The sequence below is a fragment of the Haemaphysalis longicornis genome, unplaced genomic scaffold (genome assembly GCF_048455015.1).
Source record: "Haemaphysalis longicornis isolate Haplotype H1 unplaced genomic scaffold, Haemaphysalis longicornis Haplotype H1 scaffold_5, whole genome shotgun sequence".
In the NCBI taxonomy this organism is placed as follows: Eukaryota; Metazoa; Arthropoda; class Arachnida; order Ixodida; family Ixodidae; genus Haemaphysalis; species Haemaphysalis longicornis.
The window spans coordinates 42,237,959-42,262,761 of record NW_027526385.1 but is presented as its reverse complement, the minus strand read 5'-3'; the positions used below and the strand labels follow the sequence as shown (position 1 = coordinate 42,262,761).

General features: G+C 47.8%; 1 protein-coding gene across 1 annotated transcript in view; it reads right to left on the bottom strand.

Moving 5' to 3' along the window:
* The window catches only part of LOC144139655 (uncharacterized), a 36,465-nt gene that overhangs the window by 4,336 nt on the left and 7,326 nt on the right, over positions 1-24,803 (bottom strand). The window contains exons 2-7 of the mRNA XM_077671948.1: positions 23,636-23,716; positions 20,576-20,659; positions 19,484-19,561; positions 13,907-14,053; positions 13,111-13,200; positions 7,810-7,937 (exon numbers count right to left, since the gene is read on the bottom strand). Of these exons, the coding sequence (XP_077528074.1) occupies positions 7,810-7,937; positions 13,111-13,200; positions 13,907-14,053; positions 19,484-19,561; positions 20,576-20,659; positions 23,636-23,716 (608 nt within the window). The remainder of the gene's footprint in view (positions 1-7,809; positions 7,938-13,110; positions 13,201-13,906; positions 14,054-19,483; positions 19,562-20,575; positions 20,660-23,635; positions 23,717-24,803) is intronic.

The window sequence follows — 24,803 nt, the reverse complement described above, 5'->3', positions numbered from 1 at the left end:
GTGGATGAGGGCAGGAGACCCGTAAGTGACAGCTACCGGATGGCTGATGCGGGCTTCTCCAGCGGTGTTTGAGGCTGGATCGCGGATGCGTGCGCCAGCATCCCAGAGGAGCTCGTTAGTCGCTCTTTTAAGAAATGCGGCATCTCGAACGCCCTTGATGGCACTAAGGACCACTTTCTGTGGGAAGACATTTCCGACAAGGCGGCTTCAGGAAACAGCGGCAGCGAACCTGACGATTACTGAACGGACGTCGGGAGACAGTGCCAGCGAAAACTGACAATGACTGTACGGTAACTGCAGTTCAAATAAATGTTTTCTGTGGTCTTTACCTCGCATTATATGCGGATGAAAACTTTGTTCTGATTTTGCTGTCCCAGAATGACACCTCGTATTATACGCGGGTCCGTATTATACGCGGGTTTTTACGGTAATCCAAGCCAAGCCAAGCCAATCGAATCCAATCCAATGCCCCTCGCGAGAGAGTGTTCGAATCCAATCCAATGCCCCTCGCGAGAGAGTGTTCGCTATCGCCTCGACTCGACGCGCATGCGCAGTGAGCGTGCGGACTACGGACGCCAACGCGGGTGACATCGTGAGTTACTGAAATGCTCTGCATTTAAAAAACAAGAGGGTTGAACAAGGGCGCGAAGAAGCATGTATTGGCTCAACCATATGTGAATAGCCTGGAACGTGAACATTATCGTGATTCATAAAAAGGGAGATATCAAGGACCTTAAGAATAATAACAGACTCATCAGCCTACTCTCAGTTGTTTATTAAACTATTTACCAAAGCGCAACCTAGATTTCCAACAACCCAGAGACAGGCTGAGTTTAGGAAAGGGTACTCAACCATGATCACATCCATGTTGTCAATCAAGTGATAAAAAAAATACGCTTTACATGGCCTTTATAGACTATGAGAAAGCGTTTGACTCAGTGCAAACCGCAGACGTGATAGCGCGGGCTCTGAAGTGCTCCCGCGACTATGCGACGTCCGTCCAGTCTGCGATCTCGGCGCCAAGGCACGTGGCGCACTTCCACCCTGCACATACGCCCGACATACTACCAGACCTCCGAAGGTCATGCTTCGAGTGCGTACATGCCGCGGTGAGTGGCGTTGTCAGCGGCAACCGCCCCTGCAGAAGGTGGCCGCCAGCGTGTCGAAATCAACTCCGCTGTTTCAACAGATTTTTCCAGGCACGGAACTGGTTTTAATTTTAACAGCGGAACTGTTTAAGTTTGAGCTTGGTCTGGTGACGGTGCCTCCTGGTGAGGAGGGAGAGCGCGAAAGCAAATTAAGAGCGGAGGGCGCGCGCGAGTCTTGATTTTTACGCAACCGGCCAAACCGCTTCCGCTCACTGACTAGCCAGCGTCACTATCAATAATTAACAGTGACTCTGGCTAGGAGCGGTTCGACTTATTGCATGCAATCAACTATCACTTGCTCCCGTGGCCACCATGATGCGACACTACTTAGACCGTTGCCCACCAGCCTCCAGGTGTAGCCTCCCCGCAGGACTCAACTCGGCCCAGCTGCCAGCAGCGACGAGGGCCAGTCCGGTAGCGACGAGGGCCAGAACAGACCGGAACGACCTTGTAAAATCCGGCTAAACTTGTACTCACCCCTCAATACTTAACCCAGCCTAGCAATAACATCGCAAAGTCTAAGAAAATTAACCTCGAAAATCTTAGCAAAAAAGCTGTTTTTACAGCCTCGCTCGTACAAGCTGCGTCAATTTTTTTTTTTTTTCAGAATGTACGAACCAACAAAACGATTATTTCAGGCAAAAAGCACCGCTTTTCCACATGAAGCGATAGCTTTTTTACTGTTATGCGGTATTTATTCTGGAAACGCGTTCCCATGGCTGTTGTAAACAATTTGCGGAGAAATTAACCATGTTTCAATTGTGAGTAATGAGGTTACGTAGCGTCATCCCTTGAGCGCAACCTTTTTGTGTGTGTGTAAATTAGAATGCCTCCTGCCCCCAGCTTTGTCTTTCGCTTGTGAACGAAGCTGTTTCTTCTTAACTGTGAATACGCGCTGCCAGTGGCGCACCCACGGGGGGTGTTTTGGGGGTTGTAACCCCCCCCCCCCAGATGTCCGTCGACCCAACCCCGTCCGCACGCCTTTCCCACCGAACCGAAACCGAAGTTCACGGAGCGCAGTGTGTAGTCTCGGAAGCTTTTATTATTGGACATTCGCAGTTAAATCTCGAAGAAGAATATTGTATGAACGGCATTAAAAAATAAAACTAGAGCACGAGCTTTTAGGATTGTGCTTTTAAGACAGTGCGGACCAACTTGTGTATAACTTGAAGTAGTTTAAGAAAACGAATGAGAAAAATTTTAGTGACACAAAAAGTGTCCCTGTACAGGAAATTTCTGAATGCTTAAGAATCCCTGGGGGTTTTAAATGATTCCGTAGCCCCCCTCCCCCCTACGGCACGCCTCATAGCCCACGCTAAAACGCAAATAGTCCCAAAATTTTTGTAGGGCCAGATTATACCACTTTCTGAACTTCTGTGCGGAACTTCCATCACGACATTTGAGTCATTCGTCGCCTTCTAGAAAAAAAAGACGCTGAAGTTTCCCATAGATTGGGACTCAGTATTGTCGAGCTTGACTTCTGGCCTCAAATCAAATCTAACAAGATCAGATCGAAGTTGTTTTATTTAATTTGAAAGCTTAAACAACTGTTTTTCCTTCAATACTAAGCACTGTACGAGCCCTCCCTCTACCGCTGAATAAAAAAGGTTCGGTTTTCCTTTATATATATTGCCTGAGTTTGTAACATTATAGTGAGGAAGACAGCAACGCTTCGTGCGCATGCAGTTACGACAACCTGTGATCACGGATAACAATGATGTTTTGTTGAATAGGCTTTCAGAAATATGTGTTAATTCGACTGTTCAGTGCAAATTGTGCCAGCCTATGCGAACAGATTTCGTGCTTTACTCTTGGCTTGACTTCACCAGTGAAGAAGGCATTAATTGTATTTCCTCCCCAACCTAATCTCCCGTCATCCCTTCCTTCCAATTGTACTTCCAAACTTGGGTCCGGGGCTTAGGGCAATGGCAAAAGGCTTCGCGTATCTTCTTTTTTTATGTGAAGGTGCATCCATTATTATATTCCTTCTGCAGGCAAATTGTATAGGTTATGACGGCTGATTTAATGCGTAATTTTTTAGTGTAAAAAATAATAAAAACTCGGCTGCTCTTTACAGTTTCATATATTTTATTCTTTTTGTTATTTATTTTTATTTTTTTTGTATTACTTACATTTGTATTTATATTTGTTCTTTTACATTTTACATTTATATATTATCATATGTTATATTTGTTGTGAAAATTTCAAACCCCCCCTAGACAAAAATCCTGGGTGCGCTAATGCGCGCTGCAGGCCGCCCATGCCGATTTTGCGGGACCATTTAGCTGTAAAATGCACCAATTGAATTTAAATTGCACGCAGGCAACAATGCCCCACGAAAAATTTGCTTCGTGTATTGCTAAACGGCTACACGAGGGAGTAAACTTGCACGTACAGCTTGGAATTGTAGGTTGGAGCGTTGAGCGTCATCTGTAGTTTGCATTTAAATAATGAATATACACAGTCATGAACAAATGAAATGCGAACACGAAAATGTCAACCAGAACACTCAAACTTGAAAAAATACTGTTTGTTAAGGTCCAATAATGGCCGCACATTCCAACTCTTAGCGTAAGCTACACTGGCCGAGGTTGAGCAGTTTTGCGTGGACCTTGAAGGGCCGTGCTGCGCAAGCGTGTGGAGCATTGGATTAGACTGGATTGAATTGGATTGGATATGGATTAAATTGGATTATATTGGATTGGAATCCAATCCATTTAGAGTACGGGTGAGTAGAGAATTGGGTCTGCACATTCGCCGGTCTGCGCATTCCAGAGGAGTGACGTCATAGCCGCGGCAGACGCTCTGGCGCCGGCGCGTGCCCAGCTGTGCGCCTCCTTTGTGCAGTAACCAAGTCTGACGGTGCGCCGGAGCCGCTTGATAGCCGTTTCGCGTGGCTCCTGGAGAGCCGCACGCTGCGCATGCGCAAGGAGCAGTGACTGGACAGGGTGGACCGGACTGGACTGAATTGGATTGAACTGGACTAGATTGTATTGGATTGGATTGGACTGCTGAACCTTAGCTCGCGCTACGTATATCGTAACATAGCCGAGCTAAGCCACTGCTAATTTTTGTAACTAAGCCACGCGTCATTTTGACTTGCATGGTAAGAAACCGCACTATTTGTGCGTTTCGGTGCATATTTTGATGTTCGCGTTTCATTTGTCCTAACTATTCGTAATCATGCACGTGGCGTACGTGCCTGTATATGTTGTCTTCACACGGAAGATTCACCGAAATAAAAAGTTCTTGCTTTGCAAGCTGCTTTAGAAAGGATTGGCGAGCTTGATTGTAGGGTTTAACGCGCCGACGTAACGCAGGCGGTGGGGCGTGCCGTAGTGGAGGGCTCCGGATTAATTTTGACCACCGGGGGATCTTTAACGTGCGCCGTAGTGTCGCACACACGGGTGTTTTTGCTATTCGCCTCCATTAGAAAAGCGGCCACTGCGCCCGAAATCATCCCGGTACCTCATGCTCACCAGCACAACGCTTCAGCCATGATCAACCACGGCGATTTGCAAGCTGCAACGCACAAGTGGCCGCACAGACAGCCACCGGCATTTGCTTGATGTTATATGCGTGCTACCGCAGTTAAAATATGTAGTTTGCATTAAAAAAACGCAGTAAGATTTAAATGCATCTTTTACCATTGCAGCGGCCTCTAGCGCTAACATTTTCTCTCCCTTCAATGGCGTCGAGTGGCTGCAAAGCTAAGCAGTGCCGTCCACATCTCAACTCATCATCATCATCAACATCCTACTAGGTCCACTGCAGGACCGAATCTCGGCACTACCGACAGCCTATGGCTGCTGCGACGCGTCATTAATCGCTCAAGCTGTTCAAGACTCCCGGACTATGTACTCGCACTGGACCTCCGAAAGGCCTTTGACTGTGTCAGTCAGAGCGCCATCCTCGATGAACTTGCTAAGGCCTTTCCTAGCCAACGAGCACAGACATGGGTCCGAAACTTCCTAGAAGCCCGCCCCATCAAGCTTCAAGGAACGTTTCCAGGTTGGACCCCTCGTACCTTCTACCTCGACAGAGGAGTTCCTCAAGGCTCGATCCTCAGTCCCACACTCTTTAATCTAGCCATGACCAGGATCGCCCGGAACCTTCAAAGAGACACTAGTGCGAGGTTTACTATTTATGCGGACGATATCACAATATGGACCGAGTCAAGGGACTACCCGAATGAACGAACTATGATTACGGCCCTGCAAAATGCAGTAGAAAGCATTGAATCTACCCTACCGGATCTCGGGCTTTCCTTAGCCCCTAATAAAACCGAATTTCTGCCAGTTTTTGGCCGCAACCCAGCTCCTGACTTTAGTCCGCCTTGCATCATCGTTGGCACCACACCTGTCACCGCCAAACTCGACCACATTCGCCTACTAGGCATCCCCGTCGGTTACAAAAGTAGCCCGACTATATGACTGAACCAATTAAAACAGAAATGGAATTCGACTCAACATGCCATACGAAGACTATCTAATAAGCATGGAGGAGCAAAGCAAAAAGCAGTGCAGACACTTGCCCGCGCCCTTGCAGTGGGTATTCTTACATATGGAGCCCAATCTTACACATTGAATTGTACCCAACGACGCGCTCTTAATGTCCTTCACAATGCGACTCTTCGTACAATCACTGGCTTACCACGCCATACCAAAATCTCTAACCTCCAATCTGCGGCTGCCCTTCCACCAATTGAAAAAATTATTCAAGAGCAAACCGACCAATACAACTTCAAACGGAAACTTACCCATCAAGGTGCCATACTCACGGCCTGGGATAAGCAAGATCACATCCCCTTACCTGATTTCCCGATACCTATTCCTCCGTGGCAACGACCTCTCCTGATCGAACCAACAACAACTCACCCCATCACCCGCGCAACGGCCATTCCTAGACAAAAACGTTGTCAGAGGCTATTCAGCGCAAAACAACCCGACGAAATCGACATTTATACTGATGCCAGCCTGACACCACCAAATGTTGGAACTGCCTGGGTTTCCCCAGATGACCGAACCATTATAGGAACCCGACACTCCAAAATTCCTGTAACACCCACGGAAGCGGAACTACTCGCCATTACCCATGCTCTTGACTACTTGATGTACGACCACCATCAACCTATACCAAAAAAGATCCGAATATTAACCGATTGCTACGAAGCATTTCAAGAACTTCGACGACCATTTTCAACGCACCCTTCCGTAAACCAAATTATCCGGCAAACAATGACCCTACAACTGCATGGCATTCAAGTCCGCATAGACTGGACTCCTGGCCATGATTTGGCGGCACCGGGGAATCAGGCAGCCCACGAAGCTGCGCAGGAGGCTTGCTCTTTCCTATCCTCCGCTGACCTCGCCGTCGCCCAGCCTTCAGACCTTCCTGAATGCTTGGACACGACCGAAAATATCAGCGTACCCCCCGCCAGTCGCATACACCGGTATACAAACACGAAAAGAAACTCCGCCTCAAGCAACTTACGCCGAAGGATCACCTTTCCAACAGACCTTCCCTTACAAGAACCCAAGAAATATTTATTAACAAATTCTATACAGATGCATCATTTTCACCGGAAACAATTCGCAAATGGTACTACCCCCACATCAACCCAAAATGTCCATACTGTCAGCAAGCCGTCACGGCTGATTTGCACCACCTAGTCTGGATATGCCCCAAATTCTCTCGATACCGGAATTTCACTTCCCCAAACCCAGATCCCTCAACCCGTATCGATCCCCTCACATTAGATGAACACACCCTTAACCTTATAATACGGTTCGCCACTAAGAGCGGTCTAGCGCGAGTTATATAGCGATGGCCTACACCAGTGAATGGACCATTCAATGCTGAACAATTGTCCTGTGAAAAACTGATGCCGCCTCCCGAAGACCACGAACTCATACGAGCCCCCTTCAACCATGAATCCTCCCCTCCCAACTCCCCCACAGGGCCTCCGGCTTTCCCTTTTTGAATAAAAGATTTAACAACAACAGGACGAAGGTTTCTCCAATCGACCTCCAGCCGCTCTTGCCCTGCGCTGCTCCATATAGTCCATTCTGTGCCTCCGAATTCCCTTATTTCGTCTCTCCATCGGGTTATTAATGGCCTTCCCCTTCTTCTCGACCCGTCTATCGGTATCCACTCACTTACCCATGGTGGTCTACCGGTTGTCGGTTCGTCACCCCACACGACCAGCCCAAGTTCATTTCTTTTTCTTTATCTGAACCATGATATCCTCCACTCGAGTTTTTCCTCTTATCCAGGAAGCTCGTTTTCTCTCCCTTTAACGTTACTCCTGGCATCCTTCTTTTAATGGCCCGCTCAGCCGAAGTAGGTTTGCTTTAAAGTTATCCAGTATGGCACCGAGTTCAGCGCCGCATACGTCATGACCGACAGGACGCATTGGTTGTTAGGTTGATATGCTACATTGTGCATATCAACTGTTAGGTTGATCTGCACAATAATTTGTAACCATGCCACACTTCTCTTCCGGGCTTTCTGCTGTTATTCTTGTCATGTTTTTACGTCCCATCTCCATGGCGGATGATCTCCGCTCTACAAACCGATCATCATTTACGCGAGGGGACGCCTGCCCTCTGCGTGACATTATAGCAGTAACAGCCATCAGCTTCTCGCACGCAGTACTTACCGTGGCAACGCTGGTTCAACGGCGCCTTGAGTCCCGCTTATAGCGTATTGCATCGAGAGAGCAAACGCCGCTATGCAGCCCGCGATGCCAATTATGAAAAAGAACCACACGCTGAACCAGAAACCGCCCTGCGAGAATACAAGCCGAACTAAATTTTCAGTCATATCACCAAAATGTGTAACCAGGTAAATGTTGGGCATACAAAACATCATTTATACAAATGCGATGACGTAAAATAAAAGGTATGCGATTTCGCATCAAGCACCGCGCTTCCGGAGTGAAGTAATAAGGGGGCTGCTTTGGTAAGGTTGCATGATTGAACAGGGCGCGAAAGTAACGACAAAACAGAAAGGAACAAATAAGACAGGACGGCGTGAAGTTGGCCTTTCCACCTGTCGTAAGTCGCTCGCACACCTAAGCGCTTCTCTCACCAGAACTGATGCGGGGCCAATTTTGTGTCGCCTATATATAGCTACAGAAAGTGGCTAAACTGTGCGCTAGGCTATCAACAACCAATGGAAGGCCTGAAATATGAACACACACTACCGGAAATGCGTCCTTTTTAGAAAGTGTACCCAGGAAATGGCGTTTAATGACACAAATTTACAAATTACGGTAGACTCTCGATTAACGGAACTTCAAGCGACCGAAAACATTAGTTCCGTTTAACAGGAGTTCCGTTTAGTGAGAGAGATGTGCAAAGGTGCAAATTTATGTACGTGCACACTCCTAATGGCATTCCATGGAACTCTAAGCACTAGAAGGTGAATGTAGCTGATAGTTTTTTTCAGAAAGCAAGAAAACTACAAGAGGCTTAGGCACAGCATTCACAAAGTTGATTTGGAAACAATGAGTCGCTGTGCACTACAAAATGCATCAATTATTTTTGCTTTGAGTCCTTACAACTCCATCTTCAAGGAGACTAGAGGCCTCAACTTCGCGAGTGCTTACGAGCCACCGAATTTAGAAGACGGCAACGTGGCAATGAAGCGCTAATAGCACCACGATGGCACGAACGATGCGGCAGGAGCTGAGCCCTGTAACCTCGGCGTCTTGAATCGAGACCGAACAGCTGGAACGAGAACTGAGATGTTTCAAACACAGATGGCCACTAACGAGACGAGGCTTACGAGGCCAACGAGGCGAAAACAGAAAAACATGAAAGAAAAAAAAAAAAACGAAACAGCTGGAACCATAAAATGCTGAATCTCATGCAAATGGGTTTCACAACTAGTTCCATTTCTGGTTCCGTTTACACGGTGACGAGGAAATTTTAGTTCAGATTACCGAGAGTTTTTCTTACAGGCTACTTACAGGCTACTAACAGGCTACTTACCATCTTACAGGCTACTGTTACGTTTAGCGGCAATTCCGTTTAAGCGATTTCTGTTTATAGAGATTCTACTGTACTTTCCGGATTATCCCGTGGTCCAGTCACAACCCCTAGCTTTATCTGCCACACAGTGGGTGGCTCCATTGGTGGTTGACCACCATGTTGGTCATAAATGGCGCCACTTGGACGTCCGTTGTTAAGCACCACTCAGCGACACCCCGCATCTGCACGCTCTCGCGGCCGCAACTTAAGCCAGACAAGCGTAGATGCCCTTTCTCTTTTATTATTTATTTCGCAGATCAAGCCAACAAATCTAACACTTTTCCGGCTCGTCTGCTGTGCAGACAGCATCACTCTACGAGATGACCAATATGTACGTGTTCTATTTGGCCGCAGACACGCTTTGGCCAATACTGGGTGTTGCATTTGGGAAGGCGGCCCCGAGCCAAGCTCCGTCGCCTCCGTCATGCGTGTGGTAGCATGGTGGTAAAGCGCGGTCAGCAAATGTTTCTGCCTTGAAGATGACGACAAGAGGCCGAAGGCAAACCTAACTAGTTTACTTCAAGGCGAGATATATGAGCCGAAGCAAAGACAAGAACAATGCCCTTCCGGGCGAAGTTAAAGAACAGGACTCAAGCAGAGTGACAGTATTGATTCGCTGCTCCAACAGGAACGAAATTCTACGCCTGGGGACCCCGCGTGTTCATACCCAAAGCGCCAACGGTCAAACAAGGCTTCCCTCTAGTTTTTGCACACGACGCGACATGGTACAGACACACACAATGCTCTTTCAAGAGTTCGGGAGGGGTCGGTAGAAGTGGCGCATGCTAAGTCCGAGAGAGGGGGGAAAGAGGTTTCCGCAACGGTGCGCGCGTCCTTCGGGCATGTAGCCACGCGTCGCGTTTGCCGCGCCGAAGTTCGAATCACGCAGACAGCGAGGCGCCTTTGCGCCGGCCTTTCTCATGCACGTTGCGGCGTGTTGGGATCCGTTGGCTGTCGCTGCAAACCTAAGGGACGGACACAGAGGCGCCCACTCGAAAGCCGCACGTAGTGGAGGCCCCGCCACAAAGCATGAAAGCGCTACACGAAGCTTGCAGCACAGCGGCACGCTGATTCGTAACAAGGGCTAAACGCATGAGCGGAGAGTGAAGCGTTTCCGCTCGCGTTTTACCTATCTAAAAAAAAAACGGTATCTATCTAAAAACACACATGAAGGTTACAGGACCGGTTTTGCAGAGGAAAAAAACAACTCACTGACGATTGCTATACTACCTAATTCGAAATTTATGCGCAGCGCGAGCTGCAGTATTCTCAGTCACGGCGCATATCTCCTGCATCTCAGGAAGAGATCGCGCGATCAGCGAACGCAGGGCGGCGCGGCGCTGCCGCCGGCGAGCACGTTGTTGCAAATCGTGTTTGAACTTCGCGCGCAAATTTCACGTAGTTCGGATAAGCGACGAACGGAGAATCGGCGAAAGTGCGAGGGGGATGCAGCGAGAGAGACGACGCCACAGCAGCACGTGCCGCCCTCCCCCTGGCACTTTTGCCAGATGCTCCGACGAGCGTGTCGAGCGGATAGTGTCCTTCCGGGAGGTTCCCGTTTGAACCCATTCCCATTTCACCCTTCCCGCTTGTTCCGTCCCGTTTCAACCCGGCGCAAAACGACCTTCCCGTTTCGCCCTTTCCCACTTGGCCCGTTCCCGTTTGAACCCGTTCCCATTTCAACCTTCCCGTTTGTTCCTTCCCATTTCAACCTGGGGCGAAAGAACCTTCCCGTTTCGTATTTTCCTGTTTAGCCCGTTCCCGGAATAACGTAGCCAGTTTATAAAACGTTATAAAAACATTTTCATATTGTTTTTTTTTTCATTTATTTCTGTTTGTTCACAGCCGCTGCGATAGCATAATCAGTACATCCAGAGCCCTTGACTGCTTTTCAAACCTGGGCTTCAGTTTATGAATCTAGAGACGACGACATTTTGTTACAATTCGTCATATCAATTAAAAAATATTTTAAATTAACCAATCCTAACAAACAAAGTAACAATTAACAAATTAATAAACAAATCTTTTAAATTAACAAACAAACCTTTCAAATTAACAAACCAAAAAAAGATAAAATCAAAAAGCCCAGAAAAGTGCCGCGGCAGCACAAATAAAAAATCGCAAAAGCACCCTCACTTTGAAAGAAATCGTATTTGGCGGACTAACACATTTAATTGTTTTAATCGCGCAAGTGTACATCAATGTCGAGAAGAAACAGATGAATACTATAAAAGATGAAAAAAGATGTATAAAAATAAAGTAACCCTATGTATCTGGATACATATGCCACATCTGGCTATAAAAAATCGCAGTCATGAGAAGCGGCGAAAATAATAAACTTAGCTTTGCGTTTTATTGATTCTGTTTATTCCCGTCACTCTAGCGTACTCAATTTGCATAATAGGGCACGCCTTCAAAAACTTAAGCAGCGCAGGGTCGTCTCTAGCCTAAATTTTTTTTACTACAGAAACTTAAAATTGTCGCGGAAATACTACCTCCAAGGGCCTTTCAGACGTTCAGCGAGAAGACATAGTAAGACTATTAGGCAGCCAATCAGCTGAATTACTACTCGAAAGTTCTCTTACTGGCAATTTCTTGCTGGAATAAGTTAACTGACCGAACAGTTAAGTTAACTCGGTATCGTTAGAATAATTTTCCCCACGTATTGTAAATATGTGTTCTGGTTGAATCGTCGTATTTTAAAATTGGAATACATTACGAACGCATATCCTTGTTCGGACCCCTTTGCATCTATTACATATTTATGTCTTTTACTTATTTGTGTGGGGCGTTTGTACACTACGCCAATCAATACTGATGTGTTTTTGGGTTCACTCCTGCATGAGCCCGACCAGGCCGTAAAGTATCGGTAAATAAATAAAAATATCTGTCCAATACTCACGTAGGAAAGGCATTCGTAGCCAATTCTCAGACTTCTGCACATGTTTTTGCCTTTTTTAAAGTCTCTCCTGCAGACATCTTTAATCTATAGATCTCTCGAACCCGAAGACAAAGCTACGCTCCAAACAATGAGCATAAGAGCGGCTGATAAATAAATTTCAGCCGCACGTACGAACACCAACTGCAGAAAAATCCAATGCGTGCATTACTCAAGATATTGGGTATCTTTATAGTACACTTTCGCCGCTACAAATTTTGTGTCAAGAGGGCAGTATCGGCCTAAGGCATTCGGAAACTTTTATCGGCCGGAAATATCGGTCTATTCCGGGAAATTTGGTGCATACAAGTTTTTAGTGCATGACCCGTTGCTTGTAAGCACATTTCGGGGAACAGTTTCGAAGACGGTAACGCATATTTTCAGAAATTCGAATGGGTTGCAATGATGCGGGTTCAAATGAGAAGGGCGCTTTGGGACCGGGTTGTAACGGTAAGGGCGTTTTGGGAACGGGATGGAACAGGAAGCGCCCAAACGGGAAGGTCGTTTCGGGAACGGGCGCACACGGGACGGGTCAAGCGGGAAGGGCGTTTCGGGAATGGGTTCAAGCGGGAAGGGGTCAAACGGGAATGGGTTCTTTCGGGCAACACCCGTCCTTCCCTCAGCCTTAAGCCACACTTGCCTCCACCGTTTTCTTCTGCCTTCGCTCGCTCGCCCGCTCTGTTACGACGCCGTCGCCATCGCCCGCCCAAAACCCCAGTAGCACATGCCAGAGTGCTTGCGTACTAAAACGCATCGCTCTCCGCACGTGTTTGGCCCAAGCTTACTATGTTCATACAGAATACCATGTTCATCATGCTACGTATAGTATGTTCATACTACGCTCATACTGCGACCATACTACGTTCATTCATAAGTTCATACTACGTTCATCGTCACGTGAATTAGTTCACGGCCGATTTCCATGACGAGATATATTTCTGCTCGGTCATTCAAAGCTGAAATTTTACCCATATAACTGCATACTCACAGTCGGCCTGACGGCGCCATCGCACAAAGCATTCACGCTTGTCGCGTACAGCAAGTACAGCGAATGGCAGTCCCCGATTCGGTCTCGTATCTGCAGGAGACAAATAATTTTTGAGTGTCACTCATGCCTTGCTAATTTCTTTTCTGTCACTGCACCACATCTGTGACGTGAATCAAATCGGCCCGAATGATGATGATCATAATCATGAGCCTGTTTGTGTCCACTACAGGACGAAAGCGCCTCTCCCAAAGATTTCCAGCCACGCCTATAGAGTGGCAGCTGAGTCCATGTTTTCCCCCAAATTTTCGTAGCTCAACCCGAATAGTTCTTGGTAATTCCATCGACCATTTGTCGCATTTGCTACACCCGGCGCAGTTATGGCAGTGGGGTACTCGGGCATGAAAAACTACGCATGAAAAACTAAATATAGAAGATTTTAAGCCGTATTTGCGCGAGAAAAGTCTTACCAAAATCGCACTTCCGTTTGCCAAAAAAAAAAAAAACAAATTTTTTTACCGACCGGTGCTTTCCCTCAGTTTTTAGCGTTTCATGGTGAATGGGCTATATATGTAAGACCGAAACAGGCTTTTGACGGACACAGGACGTAGCAATACTCCGGAAGTCCTGCCGTTCTCGTCCTACACAGCGCACCCAAAATGATCCGGAACCACCTAGGCCTTATCTTCTCGTTTTCACAGTTCTTCAGAAAGCTATACTCTACTTGTATGAATGAAGAGGGGCTGTTAGCAAGTAATCGCTGCAACTTCTTTTGGCATATCGCAACGCATATACTTGCCTGCGTCTTGGCGTGCCTAAAATACTGATTGACGTCGTCCATGACAGCCTGTTTAATGTCAGCAACTTTGTCGCTGAACTCCTTGACGGAGTCCTTCAGCTGGGTCTGCAAATCTCCCCAGTTGTTGACGTGCTCCTTGACGTATTCCTGCGAATGTTCCGGATGTAAATATCTTAGCGCTCCGCGCATTGCTTGTGTATGATTGTTCATTTCACAAGCTGCGTATATAGCTGCTGCACTGTTCTCAACAATACATCGACTGAGCGTGCCCAACTCACTGTGACAATACTCGGAGGCCGGCTAAAGAAAATCACGCACTCCTCCGTCCAACGACGATGATGGGAGAACGCGAAGCTTTCACGTGATGGACTCTTTTTCTTTTGGACAATCCTACACTGTGGGTATGTGCTACTATGTATATAGTACGCACCACTTTTACAGAATACCACAGCAACTCTCAGGTGGGAACTCCGTAGGCCTAACGTTTGTGTGTGTGGTGTACGGCGCGAATCGGTACCTGCTGCTTGGAGTTCAGTGAGCAATTTTTGGAGAGGGTGCCGGTTTGACGTGTTATACACGAGATGTAACGTCCTAAACCTCAAAATGGGAAGTTCGGCCTAATGTCTTGTGGCTAACAGACTCACGGCACGCAGAGCAACGCCATTCTCATCCTAAGTCGGCCTGTGGGTAACGGCTGTCGATGTTCACCTGAGAACAAGACGTTAGGCCTATCTATACTTCGCGCTGTCGCACACCTGCGACACCTTGTCCTTCTGCTGCCCTAGTGGCTTATCTAGTGACACTATGCTGACCATCAACCTCTAGCGGGCGGGCGTAGCGGAGCTGTCGCCAAGCTTTGCAGGGAATTCGTTCTAATTTTGCTACACTTTTCCGCCTCGGTGGCTCAGTGGCTAAGGCGTTGTGCTGCTGAGCATGAGGACGCGGTTTCGATTCACCGCTGCGGTGGCGGCTTTTCTAACGGAGGCGAAAAGCAAAAACGCCGGTGTGTACGACATTTCGGCGCACGTTAAAGATTACCAGAGGGTCAAAATTAATTCGGAGTCCTTCACAACGGCGCACCTCATCGCCTGCGTTGCGTTGGCGTGTTATACCCCACAATCAACCTATAAATCCTACATTTCACCAGCGATCATCATCATCGTTAGAGAAAGTTGGCTTGCCTGCAAGGTATATTCGCGTTGCAGACGCCATCAGTGAGAACACTGAAGGTTCGCTTTAAAATGCGACAATAGGCGTTGTGTCCTCAGACATGACGTCCCTTCGCTGGGCCGGTGCAACCACAAGTATTCAAGTATTCACGCCTGTTGTCGCTTTATTTCAGCCGGCCTCCGTAGAGTGCCGTGGTGTGAGTTGGACGCACGCCGTGTAGGCGGATAGTTGAGAACCGTGTAGCGTCCACTGTGCTGCACGCAACTTGTGAAATGAACCATAGGTTGGCAGTTTTCCGAGGTTTGGAATTTCGCGACGTGCTAGATTACCGCAAGGTGCAGCGAATCACTAGTTGGAGCTTGCGCACCTGTGTATGATGCGTGGTATGCTTTAGGCCTAGCTCGGCCTGAAGGGTGAAGGGGGGGGGGGGGGGGGGGACAGCCGCATTTTTTTGATGTGCTTGTAACAAGCAACCTCTCACCCCACTCGCCTTTTTTACTCTCTGAAAGTTGCAAGATTTGACGCTTTTTGCTATCTTTGTTGGACTTTCTTTCATATTTTCAACGAGATAGCCGTGCTTTCACAGCTAAAATCCCCCCAGAAAAGGATAACTGACATCTCCGAATAGATAAGCATTTCTGTCTGAGCTTGTTTGTGTACGTTTCTTTAATGCGCTGCATGCATATAGATGCATGTAGCACAGACATTTAATATTGCATTGCGTCATTTTAAAGTTCTGTACATGACTCAAAACGGGGAAAGAAAAGATCACTGTCAAAGGGTGGGCATTTTAGACGAACAATATTTCAACGGAGATGGGATGCACTGCTGACTAAGTCACGAGAAAGTTTATCATTTCATTTTCATATTTCTAGCTCAGAATAAACAAGCAGGACACCTGCATCTATATGCATGTAGCACATTAAAGAAACGTACACAAACAAGCTCAGAGGGAAATGATAATCTATTCGGGAATGTCAGTTATCCTTTTCTGGGGGTGTTCGACCTGTGAAAGCACGGCAATCTGGTCCGATGAGAAATGTGAAAGTCAAAGACACTGGCGGAAGAGATGGGGTAGTATAAGGCACTTTCACAACCCGCTGGGGCTGTGAACAGCGAGGGAGAAAGCAGCTCGCTGAAAATATGGAGGGAAATCCAACAAAGATAGAGGAAAGCGTCAAAACTTGCAACTTGCGGAGAAAAAAAAAGGGGGGGGTGGTGGCGTGAGAGGTTACTTGTTACAAGCACAAAAGAAAAATAAGGCTGCCCCCCCCCCCCCCCCCCTAACCCTTTAGGCCGATCTAGGCCTAAAGCATACCACGCATCCATTCTGTCATGAGTTGTAAACTACGCGATGCCGAGCCGCGTAATAAACGTTTAACAGTTTAAAAACAAGGATACGTTGGTTGAATTGGAGTGAAGACCACTTTAGTGACCCCGTAAACTAGGCAATGACGAGATGCCTAACAAACACATCATAGTTTAGGAATAAGAACACCTTGGCTGAATTGCAGCGAAGATCACTTCAGCGACCCCGCTCTACCGAGATGTGGGAAGTGTTGCGTTGGACACAAGGTTTAGTGCAAAGCCTGTGTGCATAAATTTTACAAAAGGTTTGTGTTAAGACAATAGTTGGCATTACCAGCGGGGTGCTTTTTTCGAATCGGTACAGATATACACACTTCTAGAGGTTATAAGTTGCGCAATCAATGGCCGTGAGGTGGCTTTTTGTTTACCACTCAGATGCGTACAGTTAAACCTGTATATAACGACGTTGACAAAAATTTGAATTTTCGTTACATCCAGGCATTCGTTATATGCAGATTTAGAGTTTAGGCATGCGTGGATGAAGCAGAAACGAAACCAAAATGCCAGACGTTAGTGATGGGGAACTTACTCTTAAAGGAGCTATGAAGACAAAACACAAGTTTGTGTTATTCGAAAGATTTCGTGTTTTATAGTGCCCCCAGCGCTTGTCCGAATGCAAACGATGCTTTATTCACTGAGAAATTATTTAATTGAAGTTAGATTTTTGATTTTCCCGGTAAATCATGCGTTTTCGTGGTCTGCAATGATATCACAGGGCCTTGTTTACCGTTAGTTAATATAAATGGCGCCACCACACCGCGGCGAGCAGTTTTCTGCCTCTGGTTGGTTTGTGAACGTATTTGTACCTGGCTTGTTTTGTTTATGGAGACAATTGCTTCGTGAAACATGGTGCTCGCTCGAAAAATACGGTCACGTAAGACATCGTCGCTTGCGTCAATCGGCCAGTGTCGTCTGAAACAACCTCAAAGCACCGCAGTCCTGTGCAGGTAACCCAAGCATAGTGCGCGCAGTACCAACAGCAGTACGCATCGGTACTTCTATGTTTACGTGTGCTTTCGTAACTACCGTATAAACCGGAATATAGGTCGAGTTTTTTTCCAAAAAAAATCCGCACAAAAGTCACCCCTCGTCTTATATAGCGGTCATTGGCAGAATGTAAATCGTTGTCTGGCAACAATGTGCAAGCGCAGTCCGTCGCCATTGCCATTCGTGTCGGACTGCTCTCTCGCACTATCAGGCTTTTATTTGATTTCGCTTTTCTCTAGTTTTTCGTCTTTCACTCGTTTATTGTGCGTGCGTGCGTACATTTCTGTACGTCTCTGTTCCGAGATGAGTGGCGGCAGTTGATGCCAGTTCACCGCGGCGTTTAAGCTGACGGCGATTGAGTCACCGAGCAGAATGGGAATATGGCGGCGCAACGCCAGTTAGGCGTTTCGGAGAAAAGTGTGCGGTACTGGCGGAGCCAGAAAGCTAAGCTGTGTGCGTGCAACCCCCGAAACTGATCGTTCCGTGGACGACAAGCGGTCTACCCCGAGTTGGAGAACAAAGTGGCGGACTTCGTCCGGGAACTTCGCTCACGATCGCTCCGGAGGCCATGCGCGGACCGGCTCCGCGAACTGTACAATGAGTGGATAGCCGGTGACAACAAAAAGACCTATACGGGCCGGTTGCGACCGTGTCAAGCTGGGTGTCCTCCTCTTGGCAATCGCTGCCCGACGACATGGTTACACGAGCGTTCAGGAAGTGCTTCATCAGCAACGCGCCTGATGGCATGAAGATGACTGCGAAGCAGTCATCCTTGGACGACTCTGAGAGCTCAGGCGAGTGACTTCGGCAGGCATAGTGAGTGGCAGTGACGGACGGGCGTCGAAAATAAATATAGACATTGTGATTGTGCTTCTGTGCCGAATTATTTTTTTTGTGAACTTTTCCCACCTCAGGGTAGTGGGTCGACCTATATTCCCACTCGACCTATAATCCGGTTTATACGGTACCACTGTTTTTCCCGCCATTCCTAGAGCTTTAAAAAGAATGTGCCCAAATTTAGGCGCAAATAGCTCGTTCGGCAAACTTATAAGCTCTGCCTAAATTGCGTTTGCTTTTCCGCCCTCCACCCATTGCAGAGCTGTCTGGTATGACATCATAGGTTCTGTTGCGGGAAATGAGCTGGGGGGTCGCATGGCCATTCCCTTTTCTCCTAATTATGTAACTTATTTGAGTGAAGTTTACGTTAAAAGATGTGTCAGTATGATTCTAACGAGACAATCTTTTGAATAAACCAAGCTTGTGTTTTCTCTTCATTACTCCTTTAAGGATTTACTTCACAGTGACAACCCGCGTGGTTTGCGCGCCTGCTGCTTTCCCACAAACTTAGCACTACACGGCACTCCACAGAAGCAGGGTCACTTACCCCCGTGCTCACAAACGTAGCTTAAAGAATCCATGAAGACAAAATACAAGTTGGGCTTATTAGAAAGACTGCTTAGTCCCGATAACAATGATGTCAATATCATCGCAATCTTCGAACAAATAACGGAGATATTAAAGAAAACGTGTGATGCAGTCGCGACCCCCTAGCCAATTTCCCGCAACCTTTCTATGACGTCACGGAACCTTGTTTGTGTGATTGGGGGCCGCCTAACTGACCTGTCGTGACGACACATGACTGGACGTCTGTAATTGAGGCCTCTAGTTCCATTTGACCGCATCACTTGAATGCTAACGTGCAGTTAACGCGCTGAAAATTATGTTTTATTGTTGGCCCGTATGGCGTCATTCTTGCTCATAACACGCCACTGTGGGGCAAAATTTGAAAGTTTTTATATACTTCTTGCTTTTTTTTTCGTTAAAAAACATCTTTGGTGGCTCTAAGTGAGATACTGACGAAGATGACGAGAAATAAACGAAGTTGTATTTTCTCTTCATGGCTTCTTAAAGACCGGTGGTGTAAATTAATACATAACCCTCCATTCCGGTGCGACGTTTCGGCAGGGGCCATTTCGGCAAGCAGAATTCCTCAAAATTGCACAAAAGACTTTTTGTTTTCTGCGCCTACTCAAGTCCGTTGTGCGCACTTACGTCGATGTTTTTCGATGCGCCTCCTTCATTCACCGTGCTGACTAGTACGAGAGCTTGCGCGGCACCGGTGACTCCAGCCTGGAAGGGAATGAGGTCAAGAACTGTCAATGAGAAAAAAAAAAGACAGAAGAAATAACTGCACATGCTTTGCAACCGCGCGAAGGCGAAAAATACACGCGTGAAAAGTTAGTTGTAATCTGGATTTCAAGCCCAAAATATCAAAAACCAATGAACCAATCACCGTTTTCATGATTTCAGTAAGTGACAAAAATGATACACTTAAACCCTTAATTGTTATAACAAAATTGTTTTATTCGAAATCTGGTCTTGATCAAAGTGTTTTATTGTCCTCAATGCACTTGCCTTACATGTCGATCGAGGCGAATTAATTCTGGATACGTCTTCCCCTGTGCTCAGAACGTCATATAAACGAGCCCACTTAAGCTGCAAGGGGCATAAAGGCACCCCTACCACTCTCCCTCTGTGATAGTTGTGCTATCTAGAAGTCGCTGTTCCGTACCCTAGCTGACAAGCGTATTTTAAATGCAGAGCATTTCTGTAACTCACGATGTCACCCGCGTTGACGTCTCGTAGTCCGCACCCCTCCCCCTACACTATATATAAAAAAATACTATCCGGCGCCTGGTTTCGATCCCTCGACCCTGCGAGCGGAACGCAATGTACATGGTGCCCTACCCACTGCGCCACAAAGCCGACACAGAATGGGAGGCTACGAACGCGCCTTATATCCTTGACTCATTCAAACTACGTCAAGAAGCTGCTGATACAACGCATTCACTACCACCAACTCCCCAAACACTAAACGTTAACGCAATACACCCACCTCCTATGCGACGCATTTACTCGAGTCCCCCTCGCGGGTAGATGGGCCCAATTTTTTCCGTTTTTACATGTTACAAGTTTCCCTGTAATACTGTCATTTTTTTGGCGTCTTGAATGTCGCTACGCGTGTTACAGAACTCTAGAAATGTCCACCCAAATCATCGTCGAATATTGTTTCTAATCGCGTAAAACGCGGCCACTACCCTTGCAACTGGATCCCTAAAAAACCCATGGTCTTCCTGCACTCACCATTGCTTCGACGAAAGCTTTTATGTTGTCCCCGGATATGCCGTCGAGCAGCGAAGCCGCTTCGTTGATCTTAGCCGAGGCTTCCTAAAAAAAGGAATTACGGGAAAGTCATGGAGGCATAAACTGCAAAGAATTAAAGCCGTTCCACTCAACGTGAAAGCCGTCGGAAGTGTAGAGCAGTGATTCGCCATAATGGGCTGTACCGCCGTTATCCACTAGTCTGCTACCACCCCATGGAATTCAAATTTCTCGCCTTCGCGGTGCTCGCGCGCCTCCTGCCTGAAACTGCGCCAGCGGGAGTTCTGTTCTCTTTGTGATTTTCTCCCTGCACGATAATACTTAACGAGCGCCCACAACCCTTTGGGCATCCCTCCTCTTCCTGGCCATGTCTTCAGTCGTCGGCAGCATGTCACTATCCGCCAAGTCCAGTCTGGCACACTCTTAACCCAATTCTTACTGCAGCGTTTCCGTGGACCCCAAAACGCCGGTTCATCCCGTAACAGCTTGGGCTCGTGTGATACGTGTCTAGTTCGAGCGGACCTGGAGCATCTGCTTTGGGCCTGTCCGCTCTACTCGCTGCCCCGGACTCGAGCCCTGGCCACTCTGTGCCCGAGGTACGCCCGACCTCCCTGCGAGCTTGGGCCTTCCCGGACTCATCTACCCCAATTGCGACCGCCGTCGAGCTCTGGCGGGCATTGGACGAGTTCCTTCTGGATCCAGCTGCTCCGCCCACTGGCGCCAGGCTCCTCGCCCTCGGGCATATATATACCGCCTGAGGGGCACACCGGAAGACCTCCGCAATGGACAATGGCGCCGTGGGCCACCGATCCGCAACTGCCCAGGACCTCGTTTCTTCATTTTTGATCCCTTTAAGGTTTTTTTTTCCATTTCACAGCAGCCCCCCAGGAGAAATTTAAGTGAAATAAAGACGTGAAACAACACAACCCTGCACGTACCGGGGTAGCACTTCCGCATTTTGCGTTTACTAACGTAAAAGCAACCCAACGGGCGTCCTTAACTGAAGGAACGCGGGCGCTGCCGGTTAATTACGTATATTTTCCCTCAAATGTATACCTATAGTTTTCTTTGCGCTAAACAACGGAAAGATGTATGTGAAGCGCCAGCGTTTCACGAGTTTCGAACACTTATGACTATATAAACCGCTTGGCTTTCGGAGCCTCTGAGGTACGCCGCGAACGACAGCGTTACTCCGGGACGCCGCCTTGGTGCTTTGGTGCTCTACATATTTGGGTCGAGCGAGCGATCTAGGACGACAAGACGAGCGCCTAAAGTGCTCTGCACTTCAAATGAACAACCTGGCTGAGAATGACTGCAACCATGCAAGCCAGCAAGCAAACCTGCGAATGCGTCATGGTGCGCGGAGTCTTCGTTTACTGATCAATCCGTTACCGGGTGGTATTTAGGGTCAATTTTTGTTTCCACACCTGACCAATTAACCTTCGTCCGCGGCGGCCGCTCTGATGGAGGCGGAAAGCGGAAACGCCCGTGTGTTCGAGATTTCAGCGCACGTGAAAGATCCCCAGGTGGTCAAACTTAATCCGGAGCCCTCCTCTACAGCGCGCCTAATTGCAAGAGTCGGTGTGTTAAACCCCACAATCAATCAAATGAGATCGACCTTCGTCAATTTATTGGTCCATCCGACGAATTCGAGCCTACTCGCGATAATATTTCCATAATAATGCCGCGAAGTATACCTCGTGCTTTGTCCTATTCTGTGTTTGGTTTGCAGCATGTGGCAGCGCCCAGCTGTTTATGTCAAGCGCGAGTTTCAGTCTTTCTGTTGTATGCCGTGCGAGCTATCAGATTTGATAGGAATTGTATCGCTTGTCCTCACTAGAATAGAATGTTTGTCTTGGATTTCCAATGTTCTAGATCTGATTCGATGGTTCTCGAAGGATTAACGCCGAAAGATTGATTGATTGTATGGTTTAACGCGCCGACGCAATGCAGGCGATGAGGCGCGCCGTAGTGGAGGGCTCCGGATTAATTTTGACCACCTGGGGATTTTTAACGTGCGCCGAAATCTCGCACACACGGGCGTTTTTGCTCTTCGCCTCCACCAGAAAAGCGGCCGCCGCGGCCTGGAATCGAACTCGCGACCTCGTGCTCAGCAGCGCAACGCCTTAGCCACTGAGCCACCGCGGCGGGTAACGCCGAAAGATAAATGCTCGCAAAGAAAACTCCATGGCATTCGATTCGCCGGCACTCGTCTGCGCCCGTCACTTTGTTAACTGCTCCTTCGCCGATTGCGTATTCTTTGAGTTCTTATCGAAGCACAAGTTCGCTCCAATAAACTTGGTTCCTAGAAGAAACCTGCGTCGTCCTTGGCTACGTGATAGTATGCAGCTGTTGATGGCACTAGGCTACAATTGGTGACACGGCCGACGAGACCCTTGATGGCATTTCTCCGTGACTCCGGCCGGAACGAAACTCTGACTCATGTGCGTGTGTGCGTTCTTGCGTCTGCAGACGCAAGAACACACACACACACACACACACACACACACACACACACACACACACACACACACACGCACACACACACACACACACACACACACACACACGCCCACGCACACACGCACACACGCACACACGCGCACGCGCGCGCACGCGCACGCGCACGCACACGCACACGCGCACGCGCACGCGCACGCGCACGCGCACGCGCACGCGCACGCACGCACGCACGCACGCACACACACACACACACACACACACACACACACACACAGCACCCAACGCAAAGACGGACATGTCATTTTTTGTGTGCTTATCAGCGTTTGTTTGTGGTTGTGTGGGTTCTTGAGCGTTCTCTTGTTTCACCCCTTTTCGCCTTTCCCATATCCATATATAGTAGTACAGCAAGCCAAGCTCGCTCCCAGGCTGACTTCTCCTTATCCTTAAAAGTATCCCTCCCTGCTTAGCCAGCAACATGGCCAGGCCTTCGAAAACAGGCCCAGTCGATAAAAAATGCATCACACTAAAAACAGAGTGACCATGCAGAGCGATCATCATCATCATCATCATATTACTCACCGAAACAGGTCGGGCCGCTACGTCGTGCAAATTTCCCTTGATGCTGGTGATGTTTTCGAGGCTCACTTCTGCCTCCGAAGCCTTTGAAAGAAGAATAGTAGGTATTTGGTAGCAGGAAAAATAGGAGACAAAATTTGGTTCCTTGCATGGCAAAATAAAACAACAAAAAGAGCCACACTTATCAAAGCCTAAAGTTCCAAGGTAATGGGTTCAACTATTCGTGGCCATGAAATGTGAAGGCTATAAAGCCAATAAATAAGCTATTTAAAGTGGCCACGACGACAAAATGCAACTCTGTTGTTCTGTTTGAAGAAACTAGCCTTCAGTAACTCACTCAGCTCGGATCTACTGCAGCCCCGAAAGAGGTTGTTTTAAACGAAAAAAAAAAAAAAAACAAAGCGCAAGGAATATTGAAAATCTTTCATCAGTTTTATCTCTACAGTGACGTAATATGGGTGGGTGTAATGCAATCGAGGCCACCACTAAAACTGTGTTTACAGCACGTTAGCATTGAAGGGATACAATCAAACAAAACTAGAGGTCCTTGTATACAATCGCCTAGTCACGTTTCTTGGCGGAGGCTTCAGTTGGCGGCCATCGAAATCTTGTTTGCGTGGCCGGCGAACAAGATTTGCAGGACGTCATGCTTAATTCCACTGCCTGGTGCCACGACACAAAGTCGCCTTGAGTCAAATCGTATGCTCGGCATCGTCATTGTTGGCTGCATGGATTTGTCAATCGAAGTCGTTGTTGGGGTGGTTAGGACCGGTTAAGGCGGTGCGCATCGTGTTCTTATGCGGAACATGTTAAAACAGTGCTGTAAAGGCTGGACGACAAGGAAGAGAATACACAGAACTAGCGCTGGACATCAATTGAATTTTTACCACATGCAGAATCAGCGCATGCGCGAACATGGGCGAAGTAATCAAGAAAAAAATGGCCGCGTATCTGCTCCTTTCGTTGCAAATGTCGACGAAAGACGATAGTCGACTGGCGCCCCCGCCAAATAAATGCCTGCCATTTCTTTCCCGCTCACCTCTCATGCTGTTCCCCTCCCATTTCGTTCCTCCCAAGATAACTCGCTGGAGGTTTGTTCAAGTCAATTTAAATTTACCGCGTTCCACTGTTCCAAGTCGAGCGCCTCAGCGCGAGACGCGCGTGAATCGAG